Source organism: Anomaloglossus baeobatrachus, chromosome 1, assembly GCF_048569485.1.
Source record: "Anomaloglossus baeobatrachus isolate aAnoBae1 chromosome 1, aAnoBae1.hap1, whole genome shotgun sequence".
Taxonomy (NCBI): Eukaryota; Metazoa; Chordata; class Amphibia; order Anura; family Aromobatidae; genus Anomaloglossus; species Anomaloglossus baeobatrachus.
In genome coordinates, this window is record NC_134353.1 from 466,626,426 (window position 1) to 466,641,115 (window position 14,690).

The following is a 14,690-nucleotide window of genomic DNA, read 5'->3' on the forward strand; positions in this document are numbered from 1 at the left end:
TTATTTTTTATTGGTGTAGTGAAACTCCAGTTTATTGAGTGTACTATACACAATTAGAGTGAATAGCTAATATAAGCCTTTGTGAAGAGTAACAGTGCACAATGTCACCGAACTCTATAAGACAATTCCATAGATGCTGATTAGCATTGGCCCAAATTTATTTCCAGAACGGGGTTAGTACTCCCTGACCTTCAGACAGGAGCCCTGACATCCGCCCCTAACTTCCAGCAACCATGGTTCTTCTTTTGATTAGCCAGCCTGGCTCTACCTCATCATTGTGCATTGTGTCAGGCTAGCTAATCGACAGAAGAGAATCGAAGGTAGGAGCGGTTCTCAGAGCTCCTGTCCATTGGCCACAGATTAGTGAAGTGGTTGATAGACTGGGACCTGTCAATCGATACACCACAACTCTAGAGGATTGTCAGATTTTCTGGATCACACCTTTTATCATTAGTGGTGATTAATTCTAAGGTTCATTTCATAGGACTGAAGTCATAAGTAGCCAATCTACAAGTATATCTTGCAGTTTCTTTGTATCACTCTACTATGACCCTATTATAATTAACATATTACCATGTCCATAGGATACTGGAATTCACCTGGCTAATGTAATCCAGAGGATGAAAGAGAGGTTTGGTCCTTATTGTCGCACACTAAGACATTAAACATTAGCAGTTTAAAACCTATGAAATCACGTTTTCCGATCCTAACTGTATAAGACAATATCCATATCCTTGCTAACCAGCTACATCGCTCCATGGAATATGTAATTAGATGATCTGTTTTTTTGTCATTTTAATACAGAGCATTGGACTAGCCTAGAAGGTCTTAAGTGAAGTATTTCATGTACTTACACAAATACCCCCAAACTATCCACACTTCTCTTTCTGCTCATACAATGTAAGGAATGTATACACATACATCACAGTGATCATAGAACGTGTGACATTATTCTCAGCATATAGATTCAGTGCTGCATAGCATGTCAGCCATGCTCGGGAGACATTGCAATCTCCTAAATGTATCTGCTAGAATGCAAGTTTCTGCAGCAGGAAGGCCAGAACAGACTGATAGGAATACATCGACATGGTGTAAAAGTAGTCCGGGATGTTAAATGCATATCTGTATATATAGCTAGCATTGCTGTTCCTCTGAACTCGCCACAGATGCTGGATAGTTTCACTTAATAACTGGTAACAGTTTTTTGGTACTGTTATACTTCGAGTTGTGACTGCTTTTCTTTTTCAAGTCAAATGGGCTCAACTGCTCTCTCTGGTGGTGAAAAGTACAATAGTAGAGCTATACATAAAAGCAAGATGCAGTCTCTGGCACAAGAGTACCCGGTGTGTCACTTATTGATGTTCCTTATGGTGGCTTTGACCTTTTCGACCTGGTTCAGGGGAACTCTTCTGTGCTCCTCTACTGATAAATGTCCATCTCCAAGCAAGGGGTGAGCCTGAGCAATATACAGGACACAAAACAGTTACGTGTTATACGGTAAGTTAGTAAGAACAGAGATTGACATGGTAAGCTGATATAACTTATAGTCTGTAGATGCAAACGTGGAAATCTCCATTAGGGGAATCTGTCATGTTGAAAATTGCATCTGATCTGCAGGCAGAATGTTGTAGAGCAGGAGGAGCAGATTAGATTGATATTGATACATTGGGAAACGTTTCCGTAAAAGTTGCATTTTATTCATTAAAGCCCCTGGTGTTTGTATGGCTTCAAGTCCAGTGGGCGGTCCCACTCAGTGATTGACAGTCTTCCATGTACATACATACACTGTGCTTCAGCACACCGCTATTAATGAATACATCAACCTCCAATCTAATATATAAAGATCAGTGTATGTACAGGTAAAATATATCTTTGTACCGTGTTAGCCAGTAGAGATAAAAAATTGTTTAAAAGAACTGAAGTCCTCAGTGGTTGATACCTTTTAATGGCTAACTGAAAAGATGGTAATAGCAAGTTTTTGAGACTACTCTGGTAGTCAAGAGACCTGAGTAGTCTCGAAAGCTTGCTATTATTACCATCTTTTCAATTAGCCATTAAAAGGTATCAACCACAGAGGACTTCAGTTCTTCTAAACAATTTTTTGTGTGTATGTACAGTGCCTACAAGTAGTATTCAACCCCCTGCAGATTTAGCAGGTTTGATAAGATGCAAATAAGATAGAGCCTGCAAACTTCAAACAAGAGCAGGATTTATTAACAGATGCATTAATCTTACAAACCAAGAAGTTATGTTGCTCAGTTAAATTTTAATAAATTTTCAACATAAAAGTGTGGGTCAATTATTATTCAACCACTAGGTTTAATATTTTGTGGAATAACCTTTGTTTGCAATTACAGCTGATAATCGTCTTTTATAAGACCTGATCAGGCTGGCACAGGTCTCTGGAGTTATCTTGGCCCACTCCTCCATGCAGATCTTCTCCAAGTTATCTAGGATCTTTGGGTGTCTCATGTGGACTTTAATCTTGAGCTCCTTCCACAAGTTTTCAATTGGGTTAAGGTCAGGAGACTGACTAGGCCACTGCAACACCTTGATTTTTTCCCTCTTGAACCAGGCCTTGGTTTTCTTGGCTGTGTGCTTTGGGTCGTTGTCTTGTTGGAAGATGAAATTACGACCCATCTTAAGATCCTTGATGGAGGAGCGGAGGTTTTTGGCCAAAATCTCCAGGTAGGCCGTGCTATCCATCTTCCCATGGATGCGGACCAGATGGCCAGGCCCCTTGGCTGAGAAACAGCCCCACAGCATGATGCTGCCACCACCATGCTTGACTGTAGGGATGGTATTCTTGGGGTCGTATGCAGTGCCATCCAGTCTCCAAACGTCACGTGTGTGGTTGGCACCAAAGATCTCGATCTTGGTCTCATCAGACCAGAGAACCTTGAACCAGTCTGTCTCAGAGTCTTCCAAGTGATCATGAGCAAACTGTAGACGAGCCTTGACATGACGCTTTGAAAGTAAAGGTACCTTACTGGCTCGTCTGGAACGGAGACCATTGCGGTGGAGTATATTACTTATGGTATTGACTGAAACCAATGTCCCCACTGCCATGAGATTTTCCCGGAGCTCCTTCCTTGTTGTCCTTGGGTTAGCCTTGACTCTTCGGACAAGCCTGGCCTCGGCACGGGTGGAAACTTTCAAAGGCTGTCCAGGCCGTGGAAGGCTAACAGTAGTTCCATAAGCCTTCCACTTCCGGATGATGCTCCCAACAGTGGAGACAGGTAGGCCCAACTCCTTGGAAAGGGTTTTGTACCCCTTGCCAGCCTTGTGACCCTCCACGATCTTGTCTCTGATGGCCTTGGAATGCTCCTTTGTCTTTCCCATGTTGACCAAGTATGAGTGCTGTTCACTAGTTTGGGGAGGGTCTTAATTAGTCAGAAAAGACTGGAAAAAGAGATAATTAATCCAAACATGTGAAGCTCATTGTTCTTTGTACCTGAAATACTTCTTAATATTTTAGGGGAACCAAACAGAATTCTTGTGGTTTGAGGGGTTGAATAATAAATGACCCTCTGAATAAACTTTTCACAATTTTAAAAAAAATAAAAAAAGAAATAACATTCTTTTTTGCTGCAGTGCATTTCACACTTCCAGGCTGATCTACAGTCCAAATGTCACAATGCCAAGTTAATTCCGAATGTGTAAACCTGCTAAATCTGCAGGGGGTTGAATACTACTTGTAGGCACTGTATGTGTGTGTGTGTGTGTATATATGTATGCCTACTAAAGGAATCCGCACCATCACATTTTGCACAGCCACATTATTTGACTCAGGGAAGATCATAGACTAAGTTTTGAGGGGAAAATTGAACCCTGCTCTTTACAGTTATTTGCTGAAAAACCTACTTACATTAAAGTCAATGGAGCTGGGAGCTACAGGTCATTAATAGGAACTGTGATTGGTTGCTATAGGTAACATAGGACATTCTGCGTATGACATCTTATGTGTCAGTTAATATGATTTCGGTGGAGAAACACACAGAGACAGACACACACAGAGACACAGACACGCAGAGACAGAGAGACACACAGACACAGAAATAGACACACACAGAGACACACACACAGAGACGCACAGTCACAGAGAAGCACAGACATACAGACACAAACACACACAGAGACACACCGGCAGAGACACACAGAGACACAGACACACAGAGACAGACACACAGAGACAGAAACAGAGACAAAGACACAGAAACAGACACACAGATAGACACACAGAGACAGAGACACACAGAGAAAAGAGACCAATGAAGGAATTTCCAGTGAGCCTATTGAGATTATTAAGATTCAATCCAGTCTTTATTCCATAGAAAAATATAATAAAAATAAATCCACATACAACGAGCTAGTGAGAGAGAAAATAAGTATAATCTGCAGTAATGAAAATAAGACTCGTTTAAGCTACACCTTCATCAGTTTTCCAAGATGACTGTGATGAAGGCATGGCTGAAATGCATGTCACTTTCATTACTGCAGATTATACTTTTTCTCTGCGTCACTAACTTGTTGTTTGTGGATCTATTTTTATTATATTTTCCATGGAATAAAGACTGGATTGAATTATAATTATTGCAATGGGCTCGCTGAAAAGTCCTTCATTGGTCTATTTTCATACCAAGTGCAGCTGGAGCTCCTTCTTTCTCTCCAAGCTGAGCTCAAGATATTGGCATACAATATGGACATCTATTAGCAGTAAGCTGGCTACTTCTGTTTTTTGTTTCACACACAGAGACAGACAGAGACGCGAAACACACATAGACAGAGACACACACAGTCACAGAGATACACAGAAGCACACAGAGACTGGTGCAGAGACACATAGAGACTGAGACACACACAGAGACACACAAAGAGACACAACACATACAGAGACACACAGAGACAAAGACACACAGAGACATACAGAAACACACACAGATACACACAGAGATGTGAGACACATACAGTCAGACACACAGAGAAGAGATAGAGACACACAGAGACACACATACGAGACACACACAGACTCAGAGACACACAGACAGAGACACGGAGATAGAGAAACACAGACACACAGAGACACACAAAGACAGACACACACAGAGACACACAGAGACAGAGATAGAAACACACAGACACATACACACAGACACACACACACACAGATACACAGATACACACAGAAGCACACACAGAGTCAGAGACATCCAGAGACTGATACAGAGATAGAGACACACACATACAGAGACACACATAGAGGTAGAGACACTCAAAGACTGATACAGAGAAAGAGACACACAGAGACATACACACATAGACAGAGACACACAGAGACTGATACAGAGACACACGCAAAGACACACACAGACAGACATACAGAGACACACACAGAAAGAGATACACATAGACTGAGACACAGACATAGAGACAGACACAGAGACACACAGAGGCAGACAGAGACACAGAAAGAGACACACAGACACATAGACAGAGGCACACAGAGACAGAGGCACACAGAGACACACACAGATGCAGAGACTGACAGAGACACACAGAGACAAAGACACCCAGCGACAGAGACACACACAGGGACAGAGACACAGAGACATGCACACAGAGACACACACAAACACACAGACACACAGAGACAAAGACAGACAAAGACACACACGCAGAGACACAATCAGAGACACACACAGACACAAACACAGACACACAGAGACACACTGAGACAGAGGAACACAGAGACAGAGGAACACAGAGACAGAGGAACACAGAGACAGAGGCACACAGAGACAGAGGCACACAGAGACAGAAGCACACACACACAGAGACAGAGACACAGAGAGCGAGAGAGAGGGAGACAGACAGTCAGAGACAGAGAGTGGGAGAGTGAGACAGAGAGACACTTAGTTACTATCCCAGACAACGCCAATGTACTACAGCTAGTATTACTATAAACGTTAAAAACATAAGGTACTTAGCAATTGTTCCCTTTATGACTGTGCATAGATGTCAAGTCTTTATGATTACTGCAATACCAAATTTATATATGTATATATATATATATATATATATATATATATATATATATATAAATTTATATATGTACCGGTATGTATATATATATATATATATATATATATATATATATATATATATACACATATATAAATTTGGTATTGCAGTAATCATCAAGACTTGACATCTATGCACAGTCATAAAGGGAAAAATTGCTAGGTACCTTATGTTTTTAACGCTTATAGTAATACTAGCTGTAGTACATTGGCGTTGTCTGGGATAGTAACTAAGTTATATGAATATATATATTCAATATAAATATATATATATTCATTCAAGAAATATATGTAAACTTGGAATTTTTGTAACATAATAGTAGACAGTGAGGAAAATAATTATTTGATACACTGCCAATTTTGCAAGTTTTCCCACCTACAAATAATGGGGGGGTCTGTAATTTTTATCATAGGTATGCTTCACCTGTGAAGGACAATTAAAAAGAATCCAGAAATTCCATTGAATGTTTTTTAAATAATTATTGTATGTTAGTGTTAGGGGCACTTTGCACACTACGACATCGCAAGCCGATGCTTGCGATGCCGAGCGCAATAGTCCCCGCCCCCGTCGCAGCTGCGATATCATGGTGATAGCTGGCATAGCAAACATTAGCGCTACGGCAGCTTCACACACACTCACCTGCCCATGCTCTGGCCGGCGACCCGCCTCCTTATTAAGGGGGCGGGGCGGGCGGCGTCATAGCGATGTCACACGGCAGGCGGCCAATAGAAGCGGAGGGGCGGAGATGAGCGGGACATAAACATCCCGCCCACCTCCTTCCTTCCGCATAGCTGGTGTGAGCCGCAGGATGCAGGTAGGAGATGTTCCTCACTCCTACGGCTTCATACACAGCGATGTGTGCTGCCGCAGGAACGATGAACAACATCGTAACATCGGTCATTTCCAAATTATGGAAATGACCGACGCTACACCGATGATACGATTACGACGATTTTGCGCTCGTTAATCGTATCAAAAAGGCTTTACACACTCCGATATTGACAGCGACGTCAGATGTGTGTCACTTTCAATTTGACCCCCACCGACATCGCACCTGCAATGTCGTAGTGTGCAAAGTGCCCCTAAGAATTCTGGCTCTCACCGACCTGTTATTTTTTCTTTAAGAAGCCCTCCTTCTCTGCACTCATTACCTATATTAATTGCTCCTATTTGATCTTGTTACCTGTATAAAAGACACCTGTCCACATAATTAATCACACTGCAACCTCTCCACCATAGTCAAAACCAAAGAGCTATCTAAGGACATCAGGGCCAAAATTGTGGATCTGCACAAGGCTGGGATTTGCTACATTATAATAGGCAAGAGGCTTCGAGAGAAGGCAACAATTTTCGGTGCAATTATTAGAAAATGTAAGAAATACAAGATGAATGGCAATCTTACTCGGTCTGGGGCTCCATGTAAGATCTTGCCTCATGAGAAAGGTCAGGAATCAGCCTAGAACTACATTGGAGGACCTGGTCAATGACCTGAAGAAAAGCTGAGACCACAGTCTTGAAGATTACCAGTAGTAACACACTATGCCATCATAAATTAAAATCCTGCAGGGCATGCAAGGTCCTCCTGCTTATGCCAGGACATGTCCAGGCCCATTTGAAGGTAGCCAATGATCATCTGGATGATCTAGAGGAGGCATGGTAGATGATAATGTTGTCAGATGAGACCAAAATAGAAGTTTTTGGTATCAACTCCACTCAATATGTTTTGTTGAAGAAGAAGAAGGATGAGTACAACCACAAGAACACCATCCCAACCGTGAACCATGGGGGTGGAAACATCATATTTTGTGGGTGCTTTTCTGCAAAGAGGACAGGACGACTGCACCGTATTAGGCCTGAAACACACATCCGTGAAACACGTGCGTGTTTGGTCCGTTTCCGTGTATACTGGAGACACGGCCAAACGTGCACCAATGTTACTATATCTCAGCGGTTACAATTGCGTTTTTGGTTATCTCCGTGAGTCCGTCTCCGTGATGCGTTTTTTGGTCCGTGTCTCACGCCAGCATGTCCGTTTTCTGCACGCAACACGCAGCACGGACCCAATGAAAGTCAATGGGTCTGTGCGCACGTCCGAGTGACACGGACGCATCTCTGTTTGCTCCCTGTGCGTTTTGTGCTTTTTTCATGTGATGTCGGTCTTTTTTCTTTTTCTGTTTCGTTCTCTCCCTCAGCCCGTCGGTCGGTCTCTATGTCTGTCGGTCGGTCTCTGTGTCTTATCTGTCCCTCTAGCTGTCTGTCGGTCAGTTCCCCCCCCTCTCTCATACTTACCATTCCCCGATCTCCGGCGCGGCGCTGCACGGCTGTTATAATAACTCCGGCGGCTTTTACTATTTTGAAAAAGCCGGTCGCCCATTAATCAATCTCGTATTCCCTGCTTTCCCCGCCCACCGGCGCCTGTGATTGGTTGCAGTCACACACGCCCACCACGCTGAGTGACAGCTGTCTCACTGCAACCAATCACAGCAGCCGGTGGGCGTGTCTATACTGTGCAGTGAAATAAATAAATAAATAATTAAAAAAAACGGCGTGCGGTCCCCCCCCATTTTAATACCAGCCAGATAAAGCCATACGGCTGAAGGCTGGTATTCTCAGGATGGGGAGCTCCACGTTATGGGGAGCCCCCCACCCTAACAATATCAGTCAGCAGCCGCCCAGAATTGCCGCATACATTATATGCGACAGTTCTGGGGCTGTACCCGGCTCTTCCTGATTTACCCTGGTGCGTTGGCAAATCGGGGTAATAAGGAGTTATTGGCAGCCCATAGCTGCCAATAAGTCCTAGATTAATCATGTCAGGCGTCTATGAGACACCCTCCATGATTAATCTGTAAGTGACAGTAAAAAAACACACACACCCGAAAAAATCCTTTATTAGAAATAAAAAACACAAACAAATTCCCTCATTACCAATTTATTAACCCCGACAAACCCTCCATGTCCGGCGTAATCCACGGACTCCAGCGTCGCTTCCAGCTCTGCTGCATGGAGGTGACAGGAGCAGCAGAAGACACCGCCGCTCCGGTCACCTCCACGCAGCTAATGAGATGAGTAGCGCGATCAGCTGCTGTCACTGAGGTTACCCGCGGCCACCGCTGGATCTAGCGGTGGCCGCGAGTTACCTGACTGACAGCAGCTTATCGCGCTACTCATCTCATTAGCTGCGTGGAGGTGACCGGAGCGGCGGTGTCTTCTGCTCCATGTGTTTGGGCAGACAGGAACGGTCCGGATTGAGAATCTTCCCAGGGCACGGGTTCAAAGTCTTCTCTGGGTTTCCAACATTCAGATAGGATTATCCTGGATGAGTTAGACAGTTACCTCTTCACCACAGTTGAGTAGTGCATAGTCTCTGGGCTAAATCTGATGTGCGTTTCGGGGGCGATTGTGGCCCCCTTCCTCAAGGATTAGTCTTCAGACCTGAACCCAATAGAAAATCTTTGGAGTGAGCTGAAACTCAATGTTGTCCAGCGACAGCCCCAAAATGAGAAAGATCAGGAGAAGATCTGTATAGAGGAGTCGATCAATCCCTGCTGCAGTGTGTGCAAACTTAATCAAGAACTACAGGAAACATCTGACCTCTGTAACTGCAAACGAAGGTTTCTGTACCAAATATTAAGTTCTGATTTTCTATGGCATCAGATACTTATTTCATGCAATAAAATGCAAATTAATTATTTAAAAATCATACAATATGACTTTCTGGATTTTTTTTATTCTGTCTGTCACAGTTGGAGTGTACCTATAATAAAAATCACAAACCGCTCCATTCTTTGTAGGTGGGAAAACTTGTTAAAATCGGCAGAGCATCAAATACATATTTACTCCAATGTAGGTTATATAGGATTATGGACGGGTCTGGTGTGCTCCTCCACCAGCAGCAATTTTGTGGATAGGAGAGTTGTGAAGTCCATGGGGAAGGGTGCACTAACAAGCATGGGAGGAGAACCTGTGATGTTTAGATATTAAGAAGTACCACAAATCATGTCACCAATGCATAATGGCAGCCCAGTGGCTCAGTGCTTAGCCCGGTTGCTATGAAGAAGACAACTGCAAGGAGTTTGCATGTATGTTTTGTATGTTTCCTCCCACATTCCAAAGACATACTGGTAGGGAATTTACATTATGAGCCCAATGAGAACAGCGATGATGATGATATCTGTAAAGCACTCGATTATTACTGGTGCTATATAAGTGAAAACATAAATACATAATTTGTTTATTAAGAAAAAAATTATAGTGGACACCCCTTGCATAAAGGCTCTGTACAGTCATGGCCAAAAGTTTTGAGAATGCTACAAATATTAATTTTTACAAAGTCTACTGCTTAAGTTTTTCTAATGGCAATTTGCATATACTCCAGAATGTCATAAAGAGTGATCAGCTTAACAGCAATTACTTGCAAAGTCAATATTGGCTAAGAAAATGAACTTCAACCCCCAAAACACATTTCAACATCATTGCATTCCTGCCTTAAAAGGAGCAGCTAACATTGTTTTAGTGATTGTTCCATTAACACAGGTGTGGGTGTTGATGAAGACAGGGCTGGCGAACAATCAGTCATGATTAAGTAAGAATGACACCACTGGACACTTTAAAAGGAGGCTGGTGCTTGGTATCATTGTTTCTCTTCAGTTAACCATGGTTATCTCTAAAGAAACACGTGCAGCCATCATTGCTCTACACAAAAATGGCCTAACAGGGGAAGAGTATCGCAGCTATAAAGATTGCACCTCAGTCAACAATCTATCGCATCATCAAGAACTTCAAGGAGAGAGCTTCCATTGTTGCCAAAAAGGATCCAGGGCGCCCAAGAAGGACCAGCAAACGCCAGGACCGTATCTTAAAACTGTTTCAGCTGCGGGATCAGACTTCCAGCAGTGTCGAGCTAGCTCAGCAATGGCAGCAGGCTGGTGTGAGTGCTTCTGCATGCACTGTGAGGCGGAGAATGCTTGAGCAAGGCCTGGTTTCAAGGAGGGCAGCAAAGAAGCCACTTCTCTCCAGAAAAAACATCAGGGACCGACTGATATTCTGCAAAAGGTACAGGGAGTGGACTGCTGAGGACTGGGGTAAAGTAATTTTCTCAGATGAATCCCCTTTTCGATTGTTTGGGACAACTGGAAAACAGCTTATTAGGAGAAGAAGAGGTGAGCGCTACCACCAGTCTTGTCTCCTGCCAACTGTTAAGCATCCTGAAACGATTCATGTGTGGGGTTGCTTCTCAGGTGAGGGAATCGGATCACTCACAGTCTTGCCTAAAAACACAGCCATGAATAAAGAATGGTACCAGAATGTCCTCCAAGAGCAACTTCTCCCAATTGTCCAAGAGCAGTTTGGCGCCCAACAATGCCTTTTCCAGCATGATGGAGCACCTTGCCATCAAGCAATGGTGATCACTAAATGGCTCATGGAACAAAATATAGAGATTTTGGGTCGATGGCCTGGAAACTCCCCAGATCTTAATCCCATTGAGAACTTGTGGGCAATCATCAAGAGACGGGTGGACAAACAAAAAACAACAAATTCTGGCAAAATGCAAGCATTGCTTATGCAAGAATGGACAGCTATCAGTCAGGATTTGATCCAGAAGTTGATTGAGAGCATGCCAGGAAGAATTGCAGAGGTCCTGAAGAAGAAGGGTCAACACTGCAAATATTGACTTGCTGCATTAACTAAACATCAGACAAACACAATTAAAAACCAGAGGGCAACAGATCATGTGAAAATATAATTCTAGTGTCATTCTCAAAACTTTTGGCCATGACTGTACATAACGACAGTAAAAACACTTAAATGCATGGCGTGTCTTTAAATCTTACATTTTAAAATACTAGAAAAAAGTGTTAGTGTATGATGTGCTTTCTTTGGTGCAGTGCAGTGATATCAATACTGTATGTTTTTTTGCTTGCTTTTTAACCAAAAACATTACTGGATAAAGCAGAAACTGATCCTAGATTTAGCATAATGAATATGTGCCCGACAACTTAATGCCTTAAGTTGGTCTTATTGTATTATTAAAGGGGTTTTCCACTACTAGGACAACTCCTTCTTACCCTTTTAAAATAAAAATACCATATCCTTCCCTCCCATGCCAGTGCTGTGTCTCCCGAGTCTCGTGTGACATTGTTATAGCACATAAGCTCTGCAGCCAATAGCCCTGCTATTGAGCTGCTGTACTCTCCTTTTCTTTAGATAAGCCTCACATCTCCGAAGGAAGTGAGAGCACAATGGCCTATTACAGGCCGTTCATGGTCTGCAGAGCTCATGGAGCATAACAATGTCACACAAACCTTGGGAGACCCAGTACTTTTATAGGAGATGAGGATAGTATGTTTTTGACAACGGGGATATAGTAGTGGACAACCCCTTAAACACTCCCCATGTGTTATATCCCTTACAACTTAGACTCCTTTGCTTTATTTCCGTACAGTAAACATTAATCTCTTCAATCTTCAGGCTTTGACCAGCTGTTTCAATTCAGATATTCTGTTTCTTCTCCCCGGCACCACGGCCTATTACCTTACCTAGGATGTTCCTCTTCGCGCTATCACTTGCCGCAGGTGCAGTTCACTCTCTGCTGCCACAATCGGCTGTTGGTTATGCAAATGGTAGGCGATCAGATGGCTTATACTCTCAAATAGTACATCTTTTGTTCTGACCTTAAGGAAAGAAGAAAACATTTGCATCCATGGGTTATGAATTAGCAATGTTCTACTTGAGATATCAGCGTAACCATAGAATAGCTGTAGAATCACAAGAATCTTATATTATAAGAGGTTTATTCTTGGCAATTAATAACTACAATTGAAGTTGAAAACCAATGAATCACCTGTTACCCTCATCAAATCTATTGGGAGACTTGCCGCAATTTATCAAAATATTTTTTTATTATGTTTTTATATATATATAGCTCTCAAATATTCTTCTGCCCTTTACAGATATTGTTGAACATTTTGCAATTGTTTTTTCCCAAAACTACACATTTATAATAGGTATTCAATAGCCCGTGGATTTAGCAAAATATCATCCTCAATGCTGGCAACTGTACTACAGTATATAGCAGAATATCTGCTCCCTTCTGACCTTCCCCTCTCCTTGCAGCTGTTGGGGTGCATCCCATTGAATGTACTCTAATAGCAGCAATGATATCCAATGCTGTAAATGCAGACAGGTTTCAGCATGGATCCCGTAAAGCAGGTGTTCGGATGGCAGTGGATAGAGAGGGAGGTGTGCGGGCTGAGCTGTAGAGGAGCAGTCCTGTTTGGATTGTAAGCTCCTTTTTCTGCACAGCCTGAACACCTTCCTCTATATCAATCCATACAATGCTCCGCTATCTACACTCCAGCCCACAAATCTAGCATTCTTCTCTTGCTCACCTGCCTGCCATACTTTTGCATCTGCTGACAACAGTAATCTGTTTTATATGTGGTGTACGGTTCGCTGGGGATACATCCTTGGGACGGGACAAGCTCTTTTGTCTCCCAAATAAATCACATCAATATGTGCTTCCCCCAATAGCAGTGTGATAGCAGTAAAATGTCGGATCATTCATTGGACATCTACTATAGACCAACACACGCTCTGTACATCTGGATACACTCCAGACACACCTTGTATACACACCGTTCATATTGGCATACACTCCAGCTACACACTGCACTACACCAGTGTACACATCCGGCACATCTGAGTAGATAGCCCATTGACCTGTACACCCACCTGCACACAGTCACCCTATATACACATATGCACACTGTACTCTCTAGATGTAGACATACCATACATTGCAATCAAACCAACATTTACTGACCCAGTCAACAAGATGTAATGTTAGAAGGGCAGACATTGAACACTGAAATCTGAATACTGTTTATACATTATCTAGAGAAACGTGGGCTTTACACTCTACGACATTGCTAGCAATTGCTAGCGATATCGAGCGTGTAAGCACCCGCCCCCGTCGTGTGTATAATATTGTGTGTTCGCTGCCGTAGCAAACATTATCGCTACGGCAGTGTCACATGCACTTACCTGGTCGGCGGGGTCGCTGTGACTGCCGAACAATCCCTCCCTCAAGGGGGAGGGACGTTCGACGTCACAGCGATGTCACAAAGCGGACGGCCAATCAAAGCGGAGGGGCGGAGAAGAGCGGGACGTAACATCTCGCCCACCTCCTTCCTTCCGCATTGCGGCCGGCGGCAGGTAAGGAGACGATCCTCGCTCCTGCGGTGTCACACACAGCGATGTGTGCTGCCGCAGGTGCGATGAACAGCATCGATAATCAACCATTACTGATTTTTGGTTTGGGAACGACCTCTCCATGGTGAACGATTTTCACCATTTGTGAGGTCGCTTAAGGTCACTGGTAGGTGTCACACGCTGCGATATCGTTAATGACGCCGGATGTGCGTCACTAACAACGTGACCCCGACGATAAAACATTAACGATATCGTAGTGTGTAAAGCCCCCTTTAGGCACCTTTCACACTGCGTTTTGTCTTACGTGTATTGGTCAGGAGATTTGAGCCAGAGTTCAATCTCAGTTCTCTGTCTGCTACATTTCTTTTCTCTATCTGCAGGTTGGGCACCTTCTC

General features: G+C 43.2%; 1 protein-coding gene across 1 annotated transcript in view; it reads right to left on the reverse strand.

The window, feature by feature from the left end:
- Positions 1-1,281: 1,281 nt before the first annotated feature.
- The window catches only part of SHC2 (SHC adaptor protein 2), a 145,932-nt gene continuing 132,523 nt past the window's right edge, over positions 1,282-14,690 (reverse strand). Inside the window, exons 12-13 of the mRNA XM_075314529.1 lie at positions 12,621-12,755; positions 1,282-1,456 (exon numbers count right to left, since the gene is read on the reverse strand). Of these exons, the coding sequence (XP_075170644.1) occupies positions 12,621-12,755 (135 nt within the window). The 3' untranslated portion in view covers positions 1,282-1,456. The remainder of the gene's footprint in view (positions 1,457-12,620; positions 12,756-14,690) is intronic.